This window comes from Acomys minous, assembly GCF_964271855.1.
Source record: "Acomys minous genome assembly, chromosome: 4".
NCBI classification, from domain to species: Eukaryota; Metazoa; Chordata; class Mammalia; order Rodentia; family Muridae; genus Acomys; species Acomys minous.
Genome location: NC_140486.1, coordinates 41,621,379 through 41,645,466, shown reverse-complemented (window position 1 = coordinate 41,645,466; position 24,088 = coordinate 41,621,379). Strand labels below are relative to the sequence as shown.

Here is a 24,088-nt window from a genome sequence, read left to right as displayed (position 1 = left end):
CACCTCCCAACCATAAACTTAGTCCATTGCTACTTCATAACTGTGATTTTGCTACTGTTATGAATTGTAATGTGAAGATTTGATATCCAGGATTTCTGATTTGGGACCTCCTCCAAACAGTTCTCAACCCACCAGTTGACAAGTTCTGATCTAGTTAGTGCGAGACCTTTGAGAACACGAGGAAGGTGTGTCCTCATCACACGCCACAGCAGTTTCCCACGCCCGACACAGCAAGACATCAGCACCTTCAAGGAGAAGTAGATGAGAGAGAGGCCTCACGTGCAGCCAGCCAGCTGACTCCCAGGAGGACAGGTATAGACACACATGCATATAAACACACTGTTATCAGCACTCAAGAACTTTGGGAGAACTATTTCTGTGAATCTACTCAAAGGGATCTATAAATGGGAAGACACTGGTATAAAACTCCCAGAGACTCTTACTTGCAAATGCCTAATTAACGTAAGGAAAAAGTGTTTGAAGAATGCCTCCGTAACGGTGTTTGCTGTAGGGGGATTGTTGTTCTGAGACTGTGTATATACAACGTGGAATGAAGCAAATCCATAGTGATGAATCATGCTATCATCCCCATAGCTGAAACATGTAGGATGTCGAATGAGGAAGGAGATACAGATGGAACAGGACATAAACAAGCACATGCTGCAGTCTGAAAGTGCACTGGGGGGACTCGCGTGAGCTCCCAAGACATTTCATATCCAACTTTATATGTAACTAATTAAACACATACATACGCATATTAGTTAATATAAACAGCTTTCTAACTTTCACTACAAAAGAGCCCCAATACAAGGAGCAACCTAGAAGCAACAAGCATTCTGCGTACCCAGAGGACAGTCTGGGAATGCTGCCTGCTGGGAAAAAGTGTGGTTGCTTAGAGAAGTGCCACTGCTGGCTGGGAGGGCACAAAAGGGACTCTGAAAGTCTGGAATAGCTATTCAGTGCATAAGCCATAAGCCTTATAAGCAACCTGAGGCTCTAAATAAAAATAGTACTATCAGAGCTTTTATAAGGGAAGTAATTGCAACAGATTGAAATTCAAATATATTTAAGTGCATACATTCTTAATAATATTAAAAGACAAGAAAGCACTTTCAGAGCATCACAGCAAATCATCGCGCCCTCCTGACAAAGGTTAAATAAATGGCAGGATCCAGGTGCTTGCTTTATTTTCTCCCTTTGAGGTTGTATCGTGTTTGAGCAAACAGCAGGTGGGCAATTTCTCTGTAAAAGCATCTCCAGCAGTAACTCAGGGACGAGTCAACTCAAATGTCACAAGTCCTAATGATGTCATGCACCTAGGCTAGTGGTTCTCAACCTGTGGGTCACGACCCCTCTGTTGGGGGTAGGAGGGTAGGAGGATTGTTGATGACCCTTTCTCAGGGGTCACCTAAGATCATAGGAAAACGCAGATATTTACATTAAGATTCATAACAGGAACAAAATTATAGTTATAAAGTAGCAATGAAAATAACTTTATGGGTGGAGGTTACCATAACCCAAGGAACTATATTAAAAGGTGGGTGCATCAGCAAGAACCACTGACCTAGACATTATATATCAACAGCTGCTAACACCTAAGAAACATCAGCAAGCAGGTAGGATGCTACATGTTTGCTGGTGGTAGGATACATTTTACAGCTTTTCCAAGGGGCCAGGATGTGAACCTGACCTCACTCTGCATGGCAGGAGATGCAGCCTGGGTTGACCTACACCATGGGTGTGCAGTTACCAACATACAGGTTAATCAGATGCACAGGCCAAGCTTAAAGAATATTATTAAAAAGCAAACAAGGCCCAGAGGATAAGCCTTTATATTTTAAGTTTTTAAAGGAAATGCCTACTTTCTAGAGGAGTGAGATTAAACCTGACAAAATGTAACAGTATCCCGCTGTAAGGGAAAATGAAATCATGAAATTCACAAAAGGAAATGGATAGACCTGACAATTATATTAATCAAAGTCACCTAAATGTAGAAAGAAAAAAATATGTACGTTCTTCCTCAAATGAATAACCTAGCCTATAGATGAATATATGTAAGCAGATGCGTGTGTGTGTGTGTGTGTGTGCGCGCGCGCGCGCGTGTGTGTGTGTGAGAAATAACATTTAGGAGACAGAAAAGAGGGTGATATGACATGTCAAGGAAAGACAAAATGCAGGCAAAAGGCACATAAATCATAAGAGAGGATATAAAGTGATTTCTTTCTAATTTCAGCTCCATCACAGATTTTTCATATGGTGGATAAGTGAATAAAACATAACTAATACTGGAAATGTGAAACCATAGGCTTTAAAATGGCCATTTTATCTATATACAAGTTCACTAAGATACTGGAGTTTGGGACTGGGCTAGTGTTTGAGTGGCTGACTTAAACCAGCTTATACCATGATTTCATTTGAATTCACTAGAATAAAGTGATTTCTTTTATTGAAAAAAGATTAAACCGTTCTGTCTATGGATGCAAACTGGAGTGATAAAGAAGCAAGAAACATCAGAACAAAAGTCATCACAGAGGTTAGCTTTTTGGGGAAGGAAGTGTAGAGAGATTAGAGTCGGACAGGAAGAGGGGCTGGAGGCAGGCAGACTCTGTTTCCTGACGTGTGAATGAGGGCACTATGAACTGAACTTCTAGCCAAGATACCAGAAAGCCTCAAGTCTACGCACTGAATACTACTAGGCTTCCAATGTGACAGTAAGAGGAGAAAGGACTTATGGGAAATAACTCAAGAGAGTAGAGCCCTGAGGAATAGGACTAGTGCTCTGTTATACAGATACAAGAAAGATAGCTTTGTTCTCTCCACCATGGGAGGAACAAGTGGGAGAGACAGCTTTGGTCAGGGCCAAACTGCCAGGTGCCATGATGTCCAGAATCCATAACCATTGGAGATACGCAAGTGTTTGCTGTTCAGGATGTCTAGTCTATGCTGGGGTTTGACTTGCTTTGTTTTCAGCAGGCCACCTAGAGCCTTTGCTCATTAAGTTCACATTTGTTTTGTCGAAATTTCCATACATACACACACGCACACACACATGCACCCACCCACACACATGTACACACATGCACACATACACACACACACACATACACACACGCATGCACACACACGTACACACATGCACACACACGTACACACATGCACACACACATACACACACGCACACATGCACGCGCACACACACACATACACACACGCACATACACATGCACACATACACACACACAAACACATACACATGCACACGCACACACACACACACACACTGTAAAACGAAGACGCTAGATAGACAAACGAAACACCCATGCGGGCCCCTTACCTGTGCCTTGGCCAACTTCTTTTCCAGAAGGTCTCGTTCCCGCTCTGTTTGCTGCAGACGTTTATTCAGTTCTACTATGTCTCCCTTGAGTGATGCCAGGGCGGCCAGGTGGAGCTGTGGTGGCAGAGGGAAAGGAACCCACGGTTAGACGAGCTCACTTCCTTCCCTTCCCTCCTGTGATTAGCATAGCCATGTAAAAAAAGAAATCTATCACCTAAAAGGGGACACCTCTCAGAATGGGAGTGCATCAATCTCCTGAACAGCAGTCGTAAGTCAGGGTCTTATATGAGCTGGTCATGTCGCCTCTCTACACATAACGGGAAAAGCCATTTGAGGGGGGCTTGGGGGTGGGGGAGATAGGACCGAAATCTGATGGTAAATACAGCGTATTCTAAGTGCTTTTCCTGAGTTACTTGGGTGATAGTGACAGCTGAATGGGGCCCCACCGGATTCAACAATAAAACACAGGGACTGCAGTCTGAGCAGGAGGACCAAAAGTTTTAGGCCAGCCTGGACTACATAGGGAAATCCTGTCCAAATCAAAATAAACCCCCACAAATTAAGAAAAGACAAGAAAAGGGGGAGAGGGGCTGGACACAGCTCTGTAGTATGTGGGTGGCCCTCCCACCCCTCATCCCAGAGAAAGGGAGAGCTGGTCCTATTATTTGGCCCTTCTAGTTGGCCTATTGATCTTGCTATGAACTCCTTCCTCACCGATAGCCTCCACTGGCTGGGTATATGCTTCATATAAACCAACAGATGCCTACTGAGAAACACAGTCAGGATTCTCATGTTACTCCATGTTCTGAAGAGCAAGCCTGCACACCATCCAGCACCACTTCTCAGCCATTAGCTCAGGCTAATAGAAGCTGGAACGTAAGTTCTTCAGCCGATTTGTTTTTTTTTTAATTAAGTGATTTATTCAGATTACATCTCATTTGTTATCCCCTCACTTGTATCTTCCCATTCCCCCTCCCTCCCTCTTTCATCCTATTCCCCTCCCCCTAGGTCTGTGACAAAAAGTCTTCACTTAGCCAGAGATTGGGATAGATACTGGGACTTCCTACTGGGGCTCTACATGAGAGAGGTAAGGAAGAATGGGGAAATAGAAGGATCCAGAGGGTCCTAGAAACCTACAAGAAGACCATTAAGGCTTGCAGAGCTGGACCTGGCCAGGGTCAGCTCAAACTACTGTCCCAACCAAAGACAACGCATGCAGTAAACCTAGTAAACTCCTATCCAGATCAAGCCAACGGACAACACATTCCCCACAATTCTGTAGATTGTAAGAGGAGAGCTGAGTACTATGATCAGAATCGGAACAACTTTGCATCCTGAATACAGAATTCGGCCACAAGGGCTCCTGCCCCAGCTGGGACTTCCAAACACATTCATTCAAGGCACCCACCTCAGGGTCGCACCCTGGGGCTTCTGTTTGTCCAGGCACTGCAGACACCAGCTTTCCCTTTGTAGCCTGTGTATCCCAGGCTGCTCACCCCTTGGTCCCACCCCCTCCCCAGTGTGGTATACCTAGAAATTGAATCATAACGAATCTCCACATGAACACTGTAGTTTCCCCTAGGACTTAATATGAGTTGAGAACAAACAGACATGCTCATTAAGGACGGCACGTCAGTACACAACTCGGCTCTGAAGATCACCTGCACTTCAGCTTTAGCAAACCACTCTTTCTGCACCCTCCGAGGATGTGTCAGAGGTGGGCAGTGGCTTCAATGCACTTGGGTTCCTTAGACTCCAACAGCAGTGGGACTAAACTTAATTGCACACAGGCTACAAACCAACAGATCAATCGCTGATTTGAAACCAGGAATGCTCGAAAAGGAAAAGAAAATGCCAAGCAATCTGTGGTATTTGCGTCTGGTGCAGGGCTGGGGCCCCTTGGAAAAGGTCAGTCTGCTGTTCAGCTACAAGGTTCATGTGGAGGTTTCTCAGCACAAACACTACTGTGCTCCCGCTGAGATTTGTTTTGTTTTGAGTTTGGTGAAGAGAAGGATTCAGTCCCTTCCATGGCAGGGGGTTGTCACTTTAGTCCATCAACATCAACACTGGCCATGTCATCTGATCATGTGGTCCTGGGACAACATACACCACCTAATGCCTGGTGAGGATTCTCAAACACACCAAGGCCTGGCGCATGCTTTAAGAGACACAGACATGGGCATGAGGGTCCCAACCGAGAGCCTCATCTGCTCTTACTCTCTTACATCTGGGGCTGTTTGCAGGGCTTGGAAGGATGAAAGGTCAACCCTGGCAATAGAATATTGCAGACCCTTCCCACAGTGTCATGAAATACATCATGTAAGAAGACACACAGAGTAGCTAATTCCACCATAGCCACACCAGAAGGCTCTATAATAGGATCATCGTGGTTGGGGTGGAGCGAGGGAGGGGGGGAAATGACTGCTGGCCTAAGAGCCAAATCCTTGTCAGTCCCCTGGCTCTCTGGACCACAACACATGCACAGGGCTGCCCTGTGTTTTTCCAGATGGAACATACATCTCAAAGAAGGGAGCAAAGAGGTCCCCCAAAAGTCTCCTGAATTTGATGGTGGCCTCTACAGACAAATACAAAAATGCAGGTCCATAGGCATGTTTTTAACACGCTGAGATCGATCTCTGTGCCTCCAAGTCAACAAACATGTGCTGGACATTAACTGTGTGTCCCCCACGGTTATTCACACACTGGAGGACAAGGAGAGTGAGGAAAGGTCCTCTGGTGCTCAGCTGGGGCAACAGCAATACTGAGTCACTGTCTTAAGGCTCCACAAAGCACTGCACAGCATCCTGCTTGTTCCCATAGCAGATCATACATGACAGTAATCTGCAGGAGTTTCTCATGGATAAAAACTTTACTTAAAGGAATTTTACATGCACGATGATAAGAGAAATGAAGAGCAACTAAATTAGTTGGAAAGGGAAATCTAATGAGCTCCCAGTGGGCTCAGGGTGGCTCTAAATTACTTTCAGTACTTTTAGTCCGATGAGTATTTTTTTATTAAAATTTTTACATATACATTTATATTATTACACATATATGCAATAAACTACCTACAGCAAGAAGAACCATGATGATGAATATTTTTAAAGGGAGTTATTTTTGTATTAAGAAAAAAAGAAACAGGCAAGAGCATAAGAACTGAAAAGTGTTTTTTTCTTTCCTGTCTCAGTGTGCTTACCCACAACCACAGAATAAAACGTGTTCATTGCTGACTGTTTCTCAGCAGAGGCACAGGGGGCAAGATTGCCAACAGGTGACCCTCCTACCTACCATCCCCGCCCCACCCCAACCCCAGGAAGCTCTCAACATATGCAAACTCTTCTTTGCCCTCCACATTTAAATTTAGCAGTGACAGAGGGGGCTTCTCAGGTTAAATATTTCATAGACCACACAGAGGAGCTTCTGCCTGCTGGCAGCACAGGCAGTGGCCTACTGCCACGCCCCAAGGCTTTGAATGTCAAGCCTCTTAGTTATCTGTGACATTTTAAACATTTTTATATTTAATTTACCACCACCATCATGTAATTATTGTTACTATTATCATTTTATTATTTGTGTCTCCATGTGAGTTAGGGTGAGTGTATGCCGTAGCACACGAAAGTTCAACAGTCAGAGGAAAACATTTAGGATTTGGTCTTCTCTTTCCACCATGATTTCTGGGGATTGAACTTTGGATTTCAGGTTTGTGTAGCCATCTCAATTGTCTCTTGTCTGTGAAGTTTTCACAGGGAGCCTACACAAAGCTAAAGCAGGGGCTTGTCACTGGCTATAGACGTCTGGGCAACAACTACATACATTCTTATATTTCTAGAAATAAAAGCCCCGGATTCTCTCGGTTGTTTCTGAGCCAGCTTCACTCTCTCAGTGCTGTATACACCCAAATGCAACTGTACCACCTGGACATTTGGCTGTAAGGCCATTGTTAAGCAAGGCAGCTGGAAAGTTCTGGAAAGTCTGTCCTTTAGTAGAACTGTGCTTTGGAACTAGCCTTACAGACAAGACAGATGAACCTCTGACAGATAAGGTGTCCAGCCCAAGGGCCAGAGTAGGGGCTGAACAGACAGACTCCCCTGGAGGTTTTTCCATGCTAAGTAGATAAGCAGCCCCTTACATTATCAGCTAGGAGACAAAGGGCTTCATGCTCTATAGGTACCCTTGGAATCCATCAGCCCTACAATGTGATGAGTGCCTCTGGGAGCACTTATCTCCATTCTGCTATTACTAATAATAAAGCTGCAAACACAAGCTAACCCAGCATCCTCTGATGCATCACATTATAATCATCAGCATCATTATCCAGTGCTTCTGTCGAGGCTGTTAGGCTCTATGCCCATCACCTGGCTCATCTTCCTGGGACTTGGATCTCTGAGCAGCCCAGTCATCAAAGGGCCAAAGGCCCCAGCAGCACAGCAGAGATGAAGGACTGTGTCACGTGTGGCATCTCTTTTCAGTATAGGTACTGCTGCAAGGCACCTCTGGCCACAGGTTGTGCTGGTCTTCCTGTTCTATGGGGGAGGATCTTGTCCAAGGTACACTTTTGAGGGTACCATTCTTCTTCCTGTACCTGCTAGGGTCAGGAGGGGCTCATCAGGGTGCCTCTGCTTCTGCCCCTCTGTGGGATAAGGAGATTTCTGTTCTGTCCTCACTCTGTCCCTAGTGCCCCATTTAATGACACACATTCTGAGCTTACACTTTAGGAAAGATGATAGGCAATTCCAACTTTCTTTCGCACAGTGACCTCCTCACTTAAAGGGCAAGAGACAAGCACAGCCAAACGTGGCTGAACACACAATGTTGGCAGGACACTCTTTTCACACGTCATCTTAGTCCACTGAACACACTGCATGCGGCACCTCATTTAATTCCCACATGGTAATGCTGAGAGACAGACATTATCTCTTCTTTGGAAGTCAAAACACGGAGGTTGTATAGGGAAGTAGGACAAGGGCGGATTGCTAAGGAACTCTAGCCTTGGGTGCTACTACTCCACTGTGTGCCTCACTGAAGCCCCGGACTCAGGGTGTCATTTCTCTCTTGTCTTTGGGACACATTAACATGTATGATCATATATGTATATGGTTGGATAGAGGAGAGGTATCTGTACTGGGGGCTTGGGGCTAGAGTCAAGACCTCTGTGGTACCCTTAGCAGAGAGCAAAGAGCTGAAAGTGAGCCTTCTACAGCCAGTGATGAAGCACGTAGCTGGGTGTGGATCCGGGGGATCTCCCTGCCTTCTGATGCTCTTGTTTTAAGTATTGGCAGATGGGTTTGTGGTACTGCGTCTCTCCTCTGGGCTTCATTTCATGCCCACTCTCATTGGGGGTAGTGGATGACTGTACATGTCGCTGCTGTCATTGAAGGGAGCAGGGACAAGGGCACAGGAAAGCAGCTTCATTTGGATACCCCTCCTAGACCCTCCACACCGCAGGAGCTCTGATTCAGACACACAAAGAACAAAATCCCTGGCACAAGGGCAGTGCTCCCTGCCAGATGGATACAACCAGGCCTGTGTGATGGCTTCCTATTTGCAGCTAGGATTCCAGCTAGGAGCACCTGCTGTGTAGTATTTTGAGAAAGGCTGTTCAGTCTTGAAACTTGAAACTCATTAAGCATCATATACAGGATTGCACACGGCATGCAAATTACTTTCTGCTGCCCTTGGTCAACTCAGAAAGGAGCAGCCTTTTCTCTTTTCAATTTCCCAGCCAATTCCCTTGACAGGGCAACGGGTCTCTGAGTTACTTGTAGAACCTTGGTTGAAATTTGGTTCTCGGGAAGCCCCTTCAAACATGGAAGCACTCAGATACCATTAGGTAAGGGTGTGCTGCACAGATGATGTGGTCAACTCACCAAACATAGTACAGGTACCACCTGTAAAGGCAGGCACACCACTGCCCTCAGATCCCCTGTAAAAGCACATTTCCCTACAAACAGTTATGCTTCTTAAATACTACGTGAGAATAATGTCTGTTTAATTTGACCACTAGATACTGAAATATAAAAATATCTGAACAGTAGGATGTTTATACGTGTATGTTTAAAACGTGCTCTAACCATAACTAGTTAATATTAGTAACAGTACTCTCCCCCAAGTAAGTATATTTTCACTTGTATTATTTTCGTAAGAACAGAAAATTAGGTGGTATACAAAGAGCTTTGGCAACACATCCAGATAAAATAAAGATACTGCAATAGACTGTCTGTCCCTGCTTACATTTCAAGGTGGCTGCGCCCTGATGACACATCGTGGAGGGGATGGGGATACAACAATTAAGGCCAGCTAATCAGGGAACATGAATATTTCAACGCACACTAAACACGGATGTGATCCCTGGGGCAGAAACCCCCGCCGGGATACACATGAACACGAGTAACAGTTTCTAGACAAGGGCTGCATTGTTCATAAATTTTTATATTGATCCAATTTAGCAGGTTTTGAATTCCCCGTTCTAGAGAAAACCAAGTACTTTTAATGGTGCAACAGTCAATAAACTCCACAGATCAGACTAGGCCAGTGTAATTTTATGGTGATGGTTGAAGCACTCTAAAGGACTCGCTGTGTGTGTGTGTGTGTGTGTGTGTGTGTGTGTGTGTGTGTGTGTGTGTAAAGCAATGTCTTTTCTTAGGGGGAAAGCAGATGAAGGTTTGGGATAGCATGTGTTTGCACATCTGCACACAAGCACACACAGGGCTTTACATGCACCTCAAGGTCTATGTTCCCAGACTTTCAATTAGAGTGCAGGCACAGCTGCAGTGTTGACTATTCAAGGATTTGGGACAATTATTTCTAAGGGTATTCCCAGCTTCTTAAAGATCTATTAAAGTGCATTATTTCATTTAAATAAAAATACTTGTCAAAGGTTTGCTGCCAGGACATGTCCCTATTTCACTCAAGGCAGAGACAAGCCCTGGCTGGCTTGACTTTCCCCCAGGCATGCTAACTGATGGGCCACTTCCCAGCTCCCCAGTACAACTAATCCAAAACCTCTGGCCAGGGGAGAGGAGACAGACTTCAACACTACTCCTAGCTAGCTCTTGAAGGAGCCTTGCCGACAGGTTCAGAGAAAGTGGGTGGATAGAAAAAAAGAGAAAGGATTAGGGTTCAAATCATCTATCTTTTCAAATGACCCTAACCTAGGCAATATTTGTCCCACCCTGGATCAGATCTCACAACAGGAAGAAAAGTGGAAAGGCCAGGGTATAGGAAAATAATGACAAGAGCAGAATAGCGGGTAAGGTCATGCAGAAGCCCAGCCTGGGGGAGCCTATTTATCTTTGAAGCCCCCCACTCTGCTCACCTGTACATGGGGACAATGTCCACACAGGCAGAGCTCTGCATGTAAAATTTTTTTACGACAAAACCAGCTGCATGGCTGTGACCACTGTGGTCGTCATGGTCACGTGACTTCCTTTTTAGCTCCTGGAAGGTGTCAAGATAAAATTGGGCTTTAAAGGCCAATTTTAAGTCACTCTGCTGTCTCCCAGTTTGCACAATCCCCAGTTAAGCAATCAAGTTGACTTTTCACACAGCGACCTAGATCCTACCAGTCACAGAAACCTATACTTTGTCTTTCAACAGATGAAACTGCATCATAGGTAGGTAGGCAGGAAGGCACAGCACAGCACAGTAATCCTTGACCACTCCCAGGCCACACCCCACTTTCTGCCTGCTGCTGTCCTTCTCAGGGATATGCTCAAAACACACACAGAAACCTCAAAAGGAGCTACTACACACAGTATCTCAAAAACATAAAGAGAATGGATCTCTGTGGGTTCGAGGCCAACCTCGTCTACAAAGCAAGTCCAGGACAGTCAGGGCTGCTACACAGAGAAACCCTGTCTCAAAACACAAAACAAAGACAAAACCGAAAAAAAAAAACATAAAGAGAAAACAAAGACTTTATCATCGCGTAGGGAAACAAAGGTATGTTCCAGAAAGGAAAGACAAAAGGGATGAGCTGAATAAACTGTGTGACAGGCATGGGGCACAAGGTTGTCAGACAGACAGACAGACAGACAAAGCATGCATGCACACACACTATTACAAACATACTAGGCAATAACTTAGCAATTCTTATTTCCTATAGGAATGATACATTCCTTTGATTCCTGTGACTGTCTCCACCTATCCCCACTGACCACTAGAGGCAAGATTTCCTTCTATCATGCACATTTTCTGGCCTTCAATCATCCTTTATTTCTTTTTCATAGCACTTGATAGAATCTGACATTATGAATTTAGTTTGGTTTTTGTTTTGAGTGAAATGATTTTACCATGAGGGTTCTGTGAATATCAGGAGTCTGGAAAATATCCATTGGACAAGATGGACAATATTTATTGATTGAATAAATTAGGAAAAAAATTAAAGTCCAAAGGTAAGAACATACGTTCTTCTCACTCACGTGCACTGCCTACACATAGCTGACAGGTTTTTTTTTTCTATGTACAAATACACTCACTATAGCTTGTACGAAACAGTGTGGATAATATAGAGCACTCTTTGCTCAAAATATCACTTTCAAGCCTGCAATAAAAGGTACCAAAATACAAGCAACATTCCGAGGCGGCTCTGCGGGGTGTTCAGGTAGCTTTTCATGTCTACCTCTTTGCCTCACGAACATTGTTTATGTCCTTGTCCCTACTTACAAAGCATTGTGGAGAATGTATAGAAGCCAATACACAACCACTGCCCTCTATCCAGTGTACCCAGGGAGGGAAAATTCTTCTAGTAAGTTCTTGCTTTGATGATGCCTGAAGAGGGGAGAGGCTATGATGCTGGTAAAGGCAGCCTGAATAAACAAGTGCTGGTCTACCTGGAAGGAATCTGTCCTTGCAAGTGAACCATGCGCCCACCAAAGCAGGTACCCCACCCCCACCCGCACCCCCATTTGCCAGCACTAGTCTGGCCAGGGCCTATGTGTTTCTGGGTCCCTTGCCAAATCACGAAGCTGTCAGAGCTGCAACTCAGCGCAAGTAAGCCACAAAAGCCTGCGGTTTGTGTCTGGCGAGACAGCATTCCAGCCTCTCTCCTTAAGGAGCGCTGCTCCCTTGAAGCTGGCCTGTCCTTCTACTGTGTGTCTAGAAACCACAACACAATAGCAATATGGACAGGCACGCAACCGCTCAGCATTACTTTAGCTCACAGCGTGGAGCCTCCGTTTTCTCCACCACCCACATTTTCTCATTTACAGCCTTGCCAGTGTGCACGCTACAAAATGATTTTCTTTTTTTCCTTCCTCTTGTAGTGAGTGCCCAGGTCAACTCTGAAATCAATAAAGTATAGTAGGCATTGTACCAGACCTCACTGGCCATACGTGGAGACAGCAGAACACCCAGAGAAGACTCCCAAATCTCCACCCTTCTGCTGTGAAGGTACTCTCCCACAGCCTGAGAAGAAACAAAGTAACTAGAGCTACATGGTAGGCTTAGGAAAGCGACACACCCTTTGGGGCGCACACACAAATCAGTTGTTTCTGACTTTATCTGAGTAAGGCGAAGCCTTGCATTCTAGCCAAGAACTCGGCAGTCACCAAATGCAAGAAAGCTTTTTCTAGACCCACTGTCCACCATGGTGACAGAGCTTTGTACAAGATGTTGGTCCCTCACACAGTCTTTGAAAATCATGTTCCTTTTCTCCACTCACACAGGCTCAGCCGCAATCTAAAATTCTGCAGTTATGCAGAGGGGAAAGATCCAAGGGTCAGGAGAGGCCTGCATACTTTCTGAGGCTCACCAAGCCAATCTGACCATCAGATAAAACGTCACAGCAGAAGAGGTGCCATCTCGTTCTTGATTTTCTTGCCATCTGCCCTTCCTGCCCTTACCTCCTTGTTCACTGAGAGCAGGAAAAAAAAATTAAAGCATTCTAGACCATTCTAGGCTATTTAGAAATAGAACATTCCCAACCTAGATAAAGATAGGAAATGAAAACCTAAGTGTTAACACTGAAGAGAAATGCTACAGTTACGACATCTAAAAATAAGGCCCAAACTGTTCCGGCTGAGCCTTACATTGAAGAAGTTCAGATTGCCGGTCTCTCAGTGCAGGAGGTAACACAGCCGCCTGGGAGAATTTGAGACAACTCTAGCCTGATACTCAGGAGGAGCCACTTGGGCCCAAAGAGTTACCATGAGACAAAGCCCCGAGATGCTAATTATGAGACGGTATTAGTGAAATTACAGTTTAAATGCAAAGCTCCGTCTGAGCTGGATAAATCGGATTATAAAACTTGAGGCCTGTCAGTGGGTCTGCCCGCCCATCCCAGCGCAGAGAGCACCACATCTAATGGTGTCAAGCTTGGTTCTGGGCTCCCAGAAAAGCAAGACAAATCTGAAAGACATTATTCTGCTTCAAGGGGAGGGAGAGAGGGAGGACAAATTAGTACTAGGTGACAAGGACAGCATGGGCTCCAAGTACTAGCAGTCTATGCGGCACAAGGTAATGGGCTTACATTTCAGCATGAAGGCTGCGGGCTCCTGCCCGTGAAGCTCCTTATGTCTCAGAAGGTAGGCAGGGCTACAGAATTACTCTCCCGGAAAACCTCCTTTCCCCAAGCTAATGGGGATGCAGTCTTGCCTGGGAGTTAGTTAGAAGGCAAGGCGGCCTCTGGAAATCCATTCCAGTCCAATGGTTCTTTCATCTTACACCAACATGCGCTGGGGCAGAAAGCTAAGTCAGCAAACACAGCGACTGCAGAAGGCGTTTCTTTGCATGTGAAAAAGAAGACCAGAGGCCATAGCAGAACTCTAGCTTTCTTTCCCCCTTGTTCCTGGGAACTGCCTGCTAACAGTCATTAGCGCTTGCTTCATTTCTCGATGTGCAGCAGCCAAGGGCTGTGGTGGTGACACACCTGCAGGGCCAGGGGCTACTCAGAGAATGTTAACAGCAGAGCTGGCACGGATTCCAAGCGATGGACGCCAGGCCTCTCCCTAGGCCAACAGGTTAGTGAAGAAAAATAAAATAAAATAAAATAAAATAAAAATAAAGAGAATCAATGCCTTAAATTTGAAATCAAATATCTAGACTCTTTATAGAGTTTTGACATATTTCCCACTTCCTGGGACAGGAAACCAACTTCAATCTCTGAAGAACCATCTTTAAAGGAGCGTCAAATCATTCAAAAGTCCTCCATTGACTCAAGATTTTTAAAATTAATAAATGAACCTAACTTATTCTGGGGATGTATTCTATGAGAGTAATTTTGTGCTTACCAAAATGTACAAAATTATCCAGTCATTTCCAGAAGGAACAGCCACCGAGGTTCCTTGTGACGCATTCCACACAGTTGGTGCAATGGTGAGCCAATGCTAGCCACATCAAGCCCATTTCCAGCTTATTTATGTTGTACTTGCTCATCACTATGGCAACTAGGGACGTCTAAGATATTCATACCTACACTGAGAGCCTTAAGATTTTGCTGAAAATGTGCCTTTTCCTAGATAAATTCCAAATGCTAAGCATATTTTTACATCCAATTTAGTTTTATATCACATCATGTAACCTCTCCCTCAAAAGGTTCTAGGAAGAACAAAACCAAACCACTTGAACTTTGTTTCCCATCATAGCCAACACATAGAGCCTCAGATACATACATTTTTAATTAAAAGCTTGGTTAAAAATAGGAGCTATTTTCCATACAAATATGCTTTTAGAATATGTTGGATGATATGTTTAGAATATGTTGCATGGTGCAGCATGTCTATAATCCCATCGCCCGGGAGGATGAAGCAGGGGCATTCTGAGTTTGAAGCCAGTCTGAGCTATGTAGTGAGGTCCTGTCTCAAAGCAAAGATGAAACAAACGTATGGTGTCAACAGTAAGACATAAGCATGCTGGGTGTGGTGGCGAACACCTTTAATCCCAGCACTCAAGAGGCAGAGGCAGGTGGATCGCTGTGAATTTTAGGCTAGCCTGGTCTATACAGTGAGTCTGGGACATCCAAGGCTATACAGAGAAAGCCTGCCTCAACAAACAAACAAACAAAACAAAACAAAACAAAACAAATATATAGCAAACTTTGTCCCATGGAGAGTTGAAATTCTAGAACACACTCTATAAAAATAATCTGAATAGTGGGCATAGGGAACAGCAAACCTGTGTTTTTCAAATGTGTCTTTGGCTCTTTATTAAAGCTCTCCTAGTGGATAGAGGCAGAACAAACAGATCTGGAGTGAGGAAGTGTGAGGAAGGGAAAAGTGTGGACACACTTTTGCCCACAAAGCTCTTCTCCTGGCCTGCATTTTACATCTTAAAGCGTGTAAGGCAAAGGACAAGCTAAATGCAGACCGGGCCATGAGGAAGCGTCTGCCCAGGCAGACCTCTGAAACATTCATTACGCAGGAGACTCAACAGATGCAGTTAAAAACGGTGTAAGCTGAGCAAACAAGGCTTGAAGACAAGTCCCTTTCCCTCTCCCCCTCCTCTCCCCAGCTCCAGGCCCAGAGCATCCCAGAGGGCTCCATCACAGAAATGTAGGAACTGTCACCATCTCAGACTCACTGTCCTCTGCCCCAGACCCAGAGGAAGAGGATATATTGATTTGAATTATGCCTGAATTTCATGGGTGAGAACTGAGGAGGGAGAGGGAGAGAAGGAAATAACCACAAAGAAGAGGAGGACAGCAGAGCAGATGGAGACACCATATATACCACATGGACAACCATTCTTCAGGACGCCAAGAAACCCAGAAGGAGAATGAAAAACAAAGAAGAAGCAACGAACAAAATAAAGTTAAAAAAAAAAAATCAAACAGCCCCCTTGAAAGACATTCTCTTACAGGTCTTTTTTCTGCGCCCTATTGTGTCAAATCCTTGAATGTCAAGCAGCAACAGCAAACATCCTGAGGAACACTTAGGCTTAGCTGGGTGGAGACAGTTGAAGGTGAATGCTTTCATTCGGACCCCATTAGATGGCCCAGGTACAGAGGAGAGGGCTTCAGTGGACAAGTTCGGAAATTCTCTGTGGGTCATCGCGCTTATAGGAAGATACAAGGATGGCCTTCTTTTCTTTCTTTCCTTCTCATCCTTCTCCTCTTCCTCCTTCCCTTCTTCTTTCTCCTCTTCTTCCTCTTCCTCCTCCTCCTTTCCCCTCCTTTCTTCTTCCCCTTTCAAGACAGGGTTTCTCTGTGTAGCCTTGGCTGTCCTGGAACTAGCTCTAACTCTGTAGACCAGGCTGGCCTCAAACTCACAGAGATATACCTACCTCTGCCTCCTGAGTGCTGGGATTAAAGGGGTGCGCCACCACAACCTCACAGGGGCAGGTTTCATAACATGCACTGACTTCCCTTCCTGTGTTCAGCTGCCTTCTGAAGTGGGATGCACTAGGAGAAAAATAAGAAGTTGTGCAATAGGGCTCTCCTAAGTGAGTGTTTGCAGGAACAACCGGAGTGCTGTCTAGAAAAGAAAACGCCTTATTTCTTTAATAGTAGCAATTCAGACAGCAAGAGGCAATTTAGAGACTAGCCAGCAATGTGCACAAAATTGGCACAAATGATGCTGCTTCTATTCCGTTCCAGCTATTATGCATTGCCCAACTTCACTCTGGCTAAATAGAGTACTTTCTTCTGGGATGATAAGTGTCTGACACTTGGGCTACAGTTACAATGACAGAATTACACAGGTAAGCCACATACCCTGAACTCTGCTACAAATGTTACAGGATGTTTAGCAAAAGGCACAAATGGTGTTATTGTTGTTATTGTTTGTTTTGCAGGGACAGGGGAAAAAATCTTCAAGAGCAGAAGTAGTTAATATGAGGCAGGGGAGAGATGATTAGGTGGGAACAAAGTTGTCATTCAAGCATAATGCGTGATCTGAGTTGGATTCCCAAAACCAATGTAAAGATGTATGGAGAGACCAATTCTACAAAGCTGTTCTGGGACTTCAACATACATATTTTGGCACATATGCACCTGCACAGAGCATCTCTCTCTCTCTCTCTCTCTCTCTCTCTCTCTCTCTCTCTCTCTCTCTCTCTCTCTCTCACACACACACACACACACACACACACACACACACACACCAATTTTTAAAAAGAGAATTAGTATGGTGTCTTAGTTTTTTTTCTTTTCTTTACATGATAAGCACTTCATCTTCCTCCTTGTCTTTGATGGACTTTCTGTCTGCTGCATGGTGGAACCACACTTCTATAGAATGAGGCAGTATACAATTTTTCTCTTTTTAGAGTAAGAAGCTGCATTTCTGAAAAAAAAAAAAAAAACCACAACTGCATAAGTGAAAGAAAGCTTGACTTCTGCTTTGGTCAATCCCTAAATTACTTCAGCACCCAGTGTGTCTCTGCACCCATGCATTTCCTTATCTGTCTTGTGGGTGTTAATGTTGACTCTACCCCCACTTTCTAGGAACATGGGGTCTGAGGGTGCTTATACAAGTATTGTAGTAGGTACGAGCTTGTTAAAAGTGTTAGATGTCACATTACGGGTTATTGTGTTAGTCCTTAAAATTACCCTGATCATACTCTATCATGCTTGCCTCTGTTTATCATGCCTGAGAGGAAGTGATGCTAGTGCTATGCACAGTAGTGAACAGAGGCAGGCGTCATCTCTGTGAATTTGAGGCCAGCCTGGTCTACAAAGTGAGTTCCAGGCCAGCCAAGGCTACACAGTGAGATCTTGTCTCAAACAAACAAACAAACAAATCATGTTAAGGACTGCAGTCCCTCTGTAAACGGAACCAGTTTCGATTTTGAGTGTTAGCAGTTGTATCTGGTGTGCTTTGATCCACAAGAGCCTTCAGTGATGCTGATCGTTAAGGATGTATGGACCCCAAGGAGGAGATTCAGGTACTTCCAGACCAAGTGCTAGCAAGAACTCTAGACTAGTAGGGGCCACCTGATGAGTGACTCTCCTACTGGGCTTTCTGCATCATAAACTGGGACCCCATTGACGTACTGGGTAAATGTGTTTTCAAAGCTTTGGAGTCAGATACACTGGATCCATGTCTGAGCCATTTCTGTTTTGTGAGGGGAGTCTGGCCGTGTCCTGGGCAGTTAGCCAGACACCTGCAGTCATCACAAAACATCTGATCACAGCCACTACAGCCTGAGACAAGTTTGCAAAGCATGACCACAGCATGGAATGAGATTGTTTCCATTCACATAAGGAGCCTTTCCCTTGTACCTAATGACTAACGGAAAAAGAAGAGAAGTTAATATGTTTTTATCACTCTGTATCCTTTAGCGTGTGTCTTTACCCCAAAATGTATCAAACTTCAGTCAAGCAATCAGACAACAAAGACCAAAATGCATGTATAAGCAGAAGGTAGAAACCAAAACTGGAGGCTCTGTGTCACGTTATCACTGCACAGGTAGGTAGTTGTCGGGCAGCTCTGAAGGACAAGTAAAGAACTCTCCAGACACTGTGTGGTTTGTAGGCACAGAGAGCTTCAAAGACACCCGATTTGTTTATCAAACAAAGTCTGAAAGCTCAAGCATATTGACTCTGCCCCCAGGAACCCACAGATGAGGAAGGCCCCGTCTTTTCTAGCCCCATGACCCATCTTTCAGTTTTTCCCCAATCACCAATGCAGCATTTTGACCTTGAACAAAATAAGATGGGAAGCTGCCTAAATGTTATCTGATGGCTGCTAGACACTAAGGAATCAATGTACAGCTCATACCAGGTGGGCATTTTTCAGTTCATATAAGCAGGCAGCTGCCTTTACACTGACTGTAGTGGTTTGAATGAAAATGGCCCCCGTACACTCATGGGAGTGTCATTAGGTGTGGGTGTAGGAGTGTAGGAGTAGGTGTGGCCTTCATGCTTCTCTAGGTGCCCTGGTGTGTGTAAACTGAGGAAGGGTGGAAGGACAGAGCGGGATCCCCTCGGAAGCCAACTTTGACTACCACATAATGAATCCCATGCTCCTAAGTGATGACAATCGCAAAAGGGGGGCAAGAGAAGACAATGCAGACGAACCAAAGCAACGCTGCAGAAGCCAGCACAGTGTTGTCTCAAGGATCCACCGCTGCTGTCACGAAGGAGAATACAACTCAACCAGCTGCTTTCCAAAGTGGCTCAGAAGATAAAGTTCCTCTAAACTCACACTGTAAATGGCCAAGGATGGTGGCATCTGCTTGAATTCCCAGTGATAGCAAAGTGAAGGAGACAACACTGGAGTTCCCTGGGTGCCCAGTCTAGCCTACTTGGCAAGGAAGCACACTTACATGAGCCTGTAAGTGTGAGCACACACGCACAAGGATCGAGACAGATGATGAACATTTAACTGACAATGGCTGAGGGAGGTAGGGAGAAGCTAATATAAAGAAAGATGGCTGAAGTTAATGTTCCAGACCTATCTGTTGATCATTCTCTTTCAGAAGGGACTTGACCAATAAATACCAGCCTGCTGGTGAAGCCTAGAAGGGACCATGGTGAGCTGTGCCCAGACTGTTGGTACAGATCACCAGTATTTGACACCTAAGTACTTCTATCTTGGGTCCACCCGTGCTTTCGTTCTAAGACCCATTTCCAAAAGTGTTTATTATAGCACTAGATTAATAAAAAAATAAACTAATTAAAAATGAAATTTGCTAAAGTCCACCTATAACAGACTGAATGAATACACTGGTATATTTATATTTTGTAACTGAAAAAGAGTAATATCCACCAGAAATTTTGGAGAAAAAGCCATGGCACACTGCTGGTTTTGCTTTTTAATTTAATCTTAGACTATGCAGTCTGGTTCATAGAAACGTTCACCACATAAGTATGTATATTATGTCAGCTTAGATGGTATGGAAAGCACCAGCTAATGACAACTGAGATATCAAAGTTTGTTAAGGAGGAGATGGGGACTTGGCGCAGTCTTGCTCCCTGATTCCTGTGTTGTTTGACTTGTGACTATGGGCATGTAAAGGTTTGTCCTGGAAAGGAAAAGCTAATGAACTGTCATTCTTGAAAATGAATAGACATGTCAACAAATTTTGGAAAATGAATATTAACAGTGCACATATAAACTGAACTAAGAATGATCAGATGCAGAACAAACAAAATAATGAGCCCCATTAGGGCATGCTTGAGACAGCCAAGCTTTGATGACTCAAAGCAGGAGCGAGGTACTACAGTCAGCTTCCCTTTGATTGCAGGGACTTATTTATTCTGCTTATCTCAAGACAGAGCTAATAGACCAAATCAGTATGAAAGGTCCTAAATGGTTCTCAGCATTTGGGTTATCTTTCAGGAAGACTAAGTTAATTTATCTATTCACAGAGTGGCACATTTGGCAGGGATCATGCAAATTAGATCACTGTAGTATATGTTCAATTAGCCGCCCAAACCGGAGGGAAATAATGACAGATAGGTATGGATGATGTTACAGAGCTGACACAGTTCATTGGATTTCTGGAAGCCTTGTTTAACTTGTTCCAAAACACATGCAGGAGGCTGTGAGAGGTTTGTATGCAGCTGCAAATTTGCTTGAAGAAGATTAATTGGGGGATCAATCTCATGGCATTCCTAAAAATACACTTAACACTGTATTGTGCTTTAAGAGAAAGAGATAGGTCGCCCTTAATTACTGTGTCCCCTAAAGTGGCTTTAATAATGTTTTCCAACCTATAGGTCACAAGCCATGAATGGATCTTGAAATAAATGTAGTGTGTGGTCAGCACAGGTCTAGATTTAAGAAGAAGAAAGTTCGAAGGGCCGGAGAGATGGATCGCGGATTAGGAGTGTGTACTGCTTTTCTGGAGGACCAAAGTTCAGCACTTATCGTCCACATCAGTGGCTCACAACCACCTGTAACCCCAGTTCTAGGGAGACCCAATCAGTGTCTCTGGCCTCCTAGGGCACCTACTCTCACATGCACATACCACACAGCTCCCCCCCCAACCCCCTTGCAGAAAAAACACATATATACATAATTAAAAATAAAGTACATCTTTAAAAAAATAAGAAATTTATTGTCTTAAACAGCCCCGCCCCCCCCCTATGGTTTTTGAAGAAGAGTTTCTCCGTGTAGCCCTGGCTGTCCTGGACTCACTCTGTAGAACAAGCTGGCCTCAAATTCACAGTGATTTGCTAGCTTCTGCTGGGATTACAGGTGTGTGCCACTGGCTTATCTCAACTCTTGATAGCCACATCCTGTGCTAATTTTCAACATGCGAAGGAAGGAAGGAAGGAAGGAAGGAAGGAAGGAAGGAAGGAAGGAGAAATTTATTGATCCATTAGAAGATTCAAGATATCTCTCGCATGCCTTTAATCCCAGCACTCGGGAGGCAGAGGCAGGCGGATCGCTGTGAGTTCGGGGCCAGCCTGGTCTACAAAGTGAGTCCAGGCCAGCCAAGCCTACACAGAGAAACCCTGTCTCCAAAAACAAAAACAAACAAATAAAAAAAAACAAACAAACCAAACAAAACACTCTCTCTCTCTCTCTCTCTCTCTCTCTCTCTCTCTCTCTCTGGTATTTTAACTCAGTTAAGTAAGCACTTTTGCATTTAGATTTCTCCCTGAGAAATCATTCTCAATTCCCTTTGCCTGGAAATTAAAACACCTCAGAAGAACAGAAGGGATTAGTACAATAAGATCAGGCCGCAGCAGGCTGAGCCCGGCATTAACGGAACAGCAGTGGCCACTCGGCCCCCAACTTTAAAATCTCACTTCTGTAAGTGAGGCCAGCACTTGGGAATTCAGACACCATCGCCAGCATAACTCTCAGAGCCAAAAACATTGACTATTTAAACTCTAGAATATTCCCCCAACACAGAGGAATCAAACACTGATCTCCAAAACCAACATGGACAAGGGTCAACAGCTCCCTCGTGCTCCAGGATCGCCTGTTCAGCAGCTTACCCAGAAAAACAGACTCCACACCCCCTAAGCTGAGCTGGTCTTCTTTTCTTTGCAAGTCCACCCACCCCACACAAGCACCAGGTTTACTGTCAGTCACCCAGTTTAATTGAAGGGACAAATAAGGCCAAGAGCTAGGTAGTACAGGACCATTTGCCAAAGTCAGGGGCTGGGGGATCCTTTCTAAACCTTTCATCTGTGTTTTCATTCTTATCAATTTCTTTTGTTCCCACCTCCACAGTGTTTCTGGAAACAGTCCATTCTGCATGCCCACCATCACCGTGCTAGCTCGGGGATCGCTGCTCACTTGGATCAGTTGCTTCAAGCCTTCTCCAACAACTGCTCCCCACAGTGTAGTGAACACTGGGACACAATTGTGAGTATATTCCTCTCCCTCTAGGAGAAAAGTAGAAACAACCACTACTTCCCAGTGGCTACCAGCAAATAGAGTCCAACGTCCTCAAAGGGGCCTAAAAGCAGCCCCCTCCCTGCTCCCATGCTTCCTGTATCACTCCCAGAAACCCTCTCCTTCCCGTCGTGCCACGACTCACAGGATCTCTATGGTCTTGCTTCTTGAGCTGGGTCTTCTGCACTTGGTCTGTGAACTCCTGAGGCCTGGAAACTGTATCTGCCTGCTTCTAGAGCACCTGGCACCATACCTGGCAGAAAGCAGGCACTGACTGGAGCTGTGTTAAAGATTAGCATTAATCAATCTCTCGGAGGCAGTGATAACTATGGAGAAGCCGAACCGAGCATCGTGGAGGTCACCATGCTATTTGCACAATTACACAATATGGACTTGCAGCAGTGGTTAGGAAATCATCTCCCTAAATTCCTCACAGACACAAAGACGGAAAAGCTAGGGCCTGATGTTTACTCACTGGCCTCAGCCAATGGATCCAAAAACAACTGGTAATATTGAAATGAGCCATTCAATGCTGTAGACAACTGTAAGTACTATTACCAGGAAGCAACCGTCTCCACTACAATCACCTCATTTAAGGAGACCACACGTGAAAAAGTCAAAGTTGTAATGGCTATTAGATGTCTCCATGATCTTTTCAATGTGTTTAACTTATATGGTGGCTTTTCTTTAAAAAGCTATTATCATAATATGTGTGTATTATTAAGTTAGTGGGATTTTGTATGGATTGTCCCAAGTGAGCACACAGACTTCCTATTATTGTCCTAATGGCTGAACAAATGCAATCAGGCTTATATACTAGTGTCCTTAATCACATTTATGTTACTCCTAATCACCACTAATTTAAAATACACTATAACATAAAAATGCTTTCCTTCTTTTGCAAATTAGGACAGACTCTTCTTTCCCCATTATCTAAGATTTCTTCAGCACGTGAAAAGAATTAAAAAAAAAAAAACCATACTGGGGACAGTGTCCACATGAACAATTGTCCCAGCAGTTGCTAGCATAGAAAGAGACAGAAGTGCAGCTTTCAAATCAAAACACACACCAGGTAGACAGAGAGGACTAAGCAGGCAGTGGGCTGTGAGGGGAGATGGGGAGACTGAGGAGGAAGAGAGGGCGCTGGGACAGAGTGAGAATGGGGAGACACTGTGGAAAGCCCCTATGGGATCTGTTCTTGGTGCTTAAGTGTTTACTGAGACCCTCCGCGTCTGCCAGTCTGCTTCAGAAACAAGTAGCCTAGGCCGCAGGATTTCTGAGAGTGCAGAAGATTTTCCAGCCAAGTGGCTAAATGTCTAAATCAAACACCAATGTCCTGGCAGAAACTGTAAGATGACAGCAAACATGGAGAGAAGGGGCCCCCAAGGGTAGAAAACTTACCCATGAGGGTCTCTTCAGGAAGGATATCTGGGAAAAAAAAAAAAAGACCAATTCCAGAAAGCCCTCTGCCCCAACAAGTGCTCACTAAATGAATATGTCCTCCTTGCCCCAAGTCTGTCCCTTG

At 44.6% G+C, this 24,088-nt stretch overlaps 1 protein-coding gene across 7 annotated transcripts in view; it reads right to left on the bottom strand.

Moving 5' to 3' along the window:
* The window catches only part of MCC (MCC regulator of WNT signaling pathway), a 372,812-nt gene that overhangs the window by 102,858 nt on the left and 245,866 nt on the right, over positions 1-24,088 (bottom strand). For all 7 annotated transcript variants that reach the window (XM_084778403.1, XM_084778404.1, XM_084778406.1 and 4 more), the window contains one exon: positions 3,335-3,448. In XM_084778403.1, the coding sequence (XP_084634529.1) occupies positions 3,335-3,448 (114 nt within the window). The remainder of the gene's footprint in view (positions 1-3,334; positions 3,449-24,088) is intronic.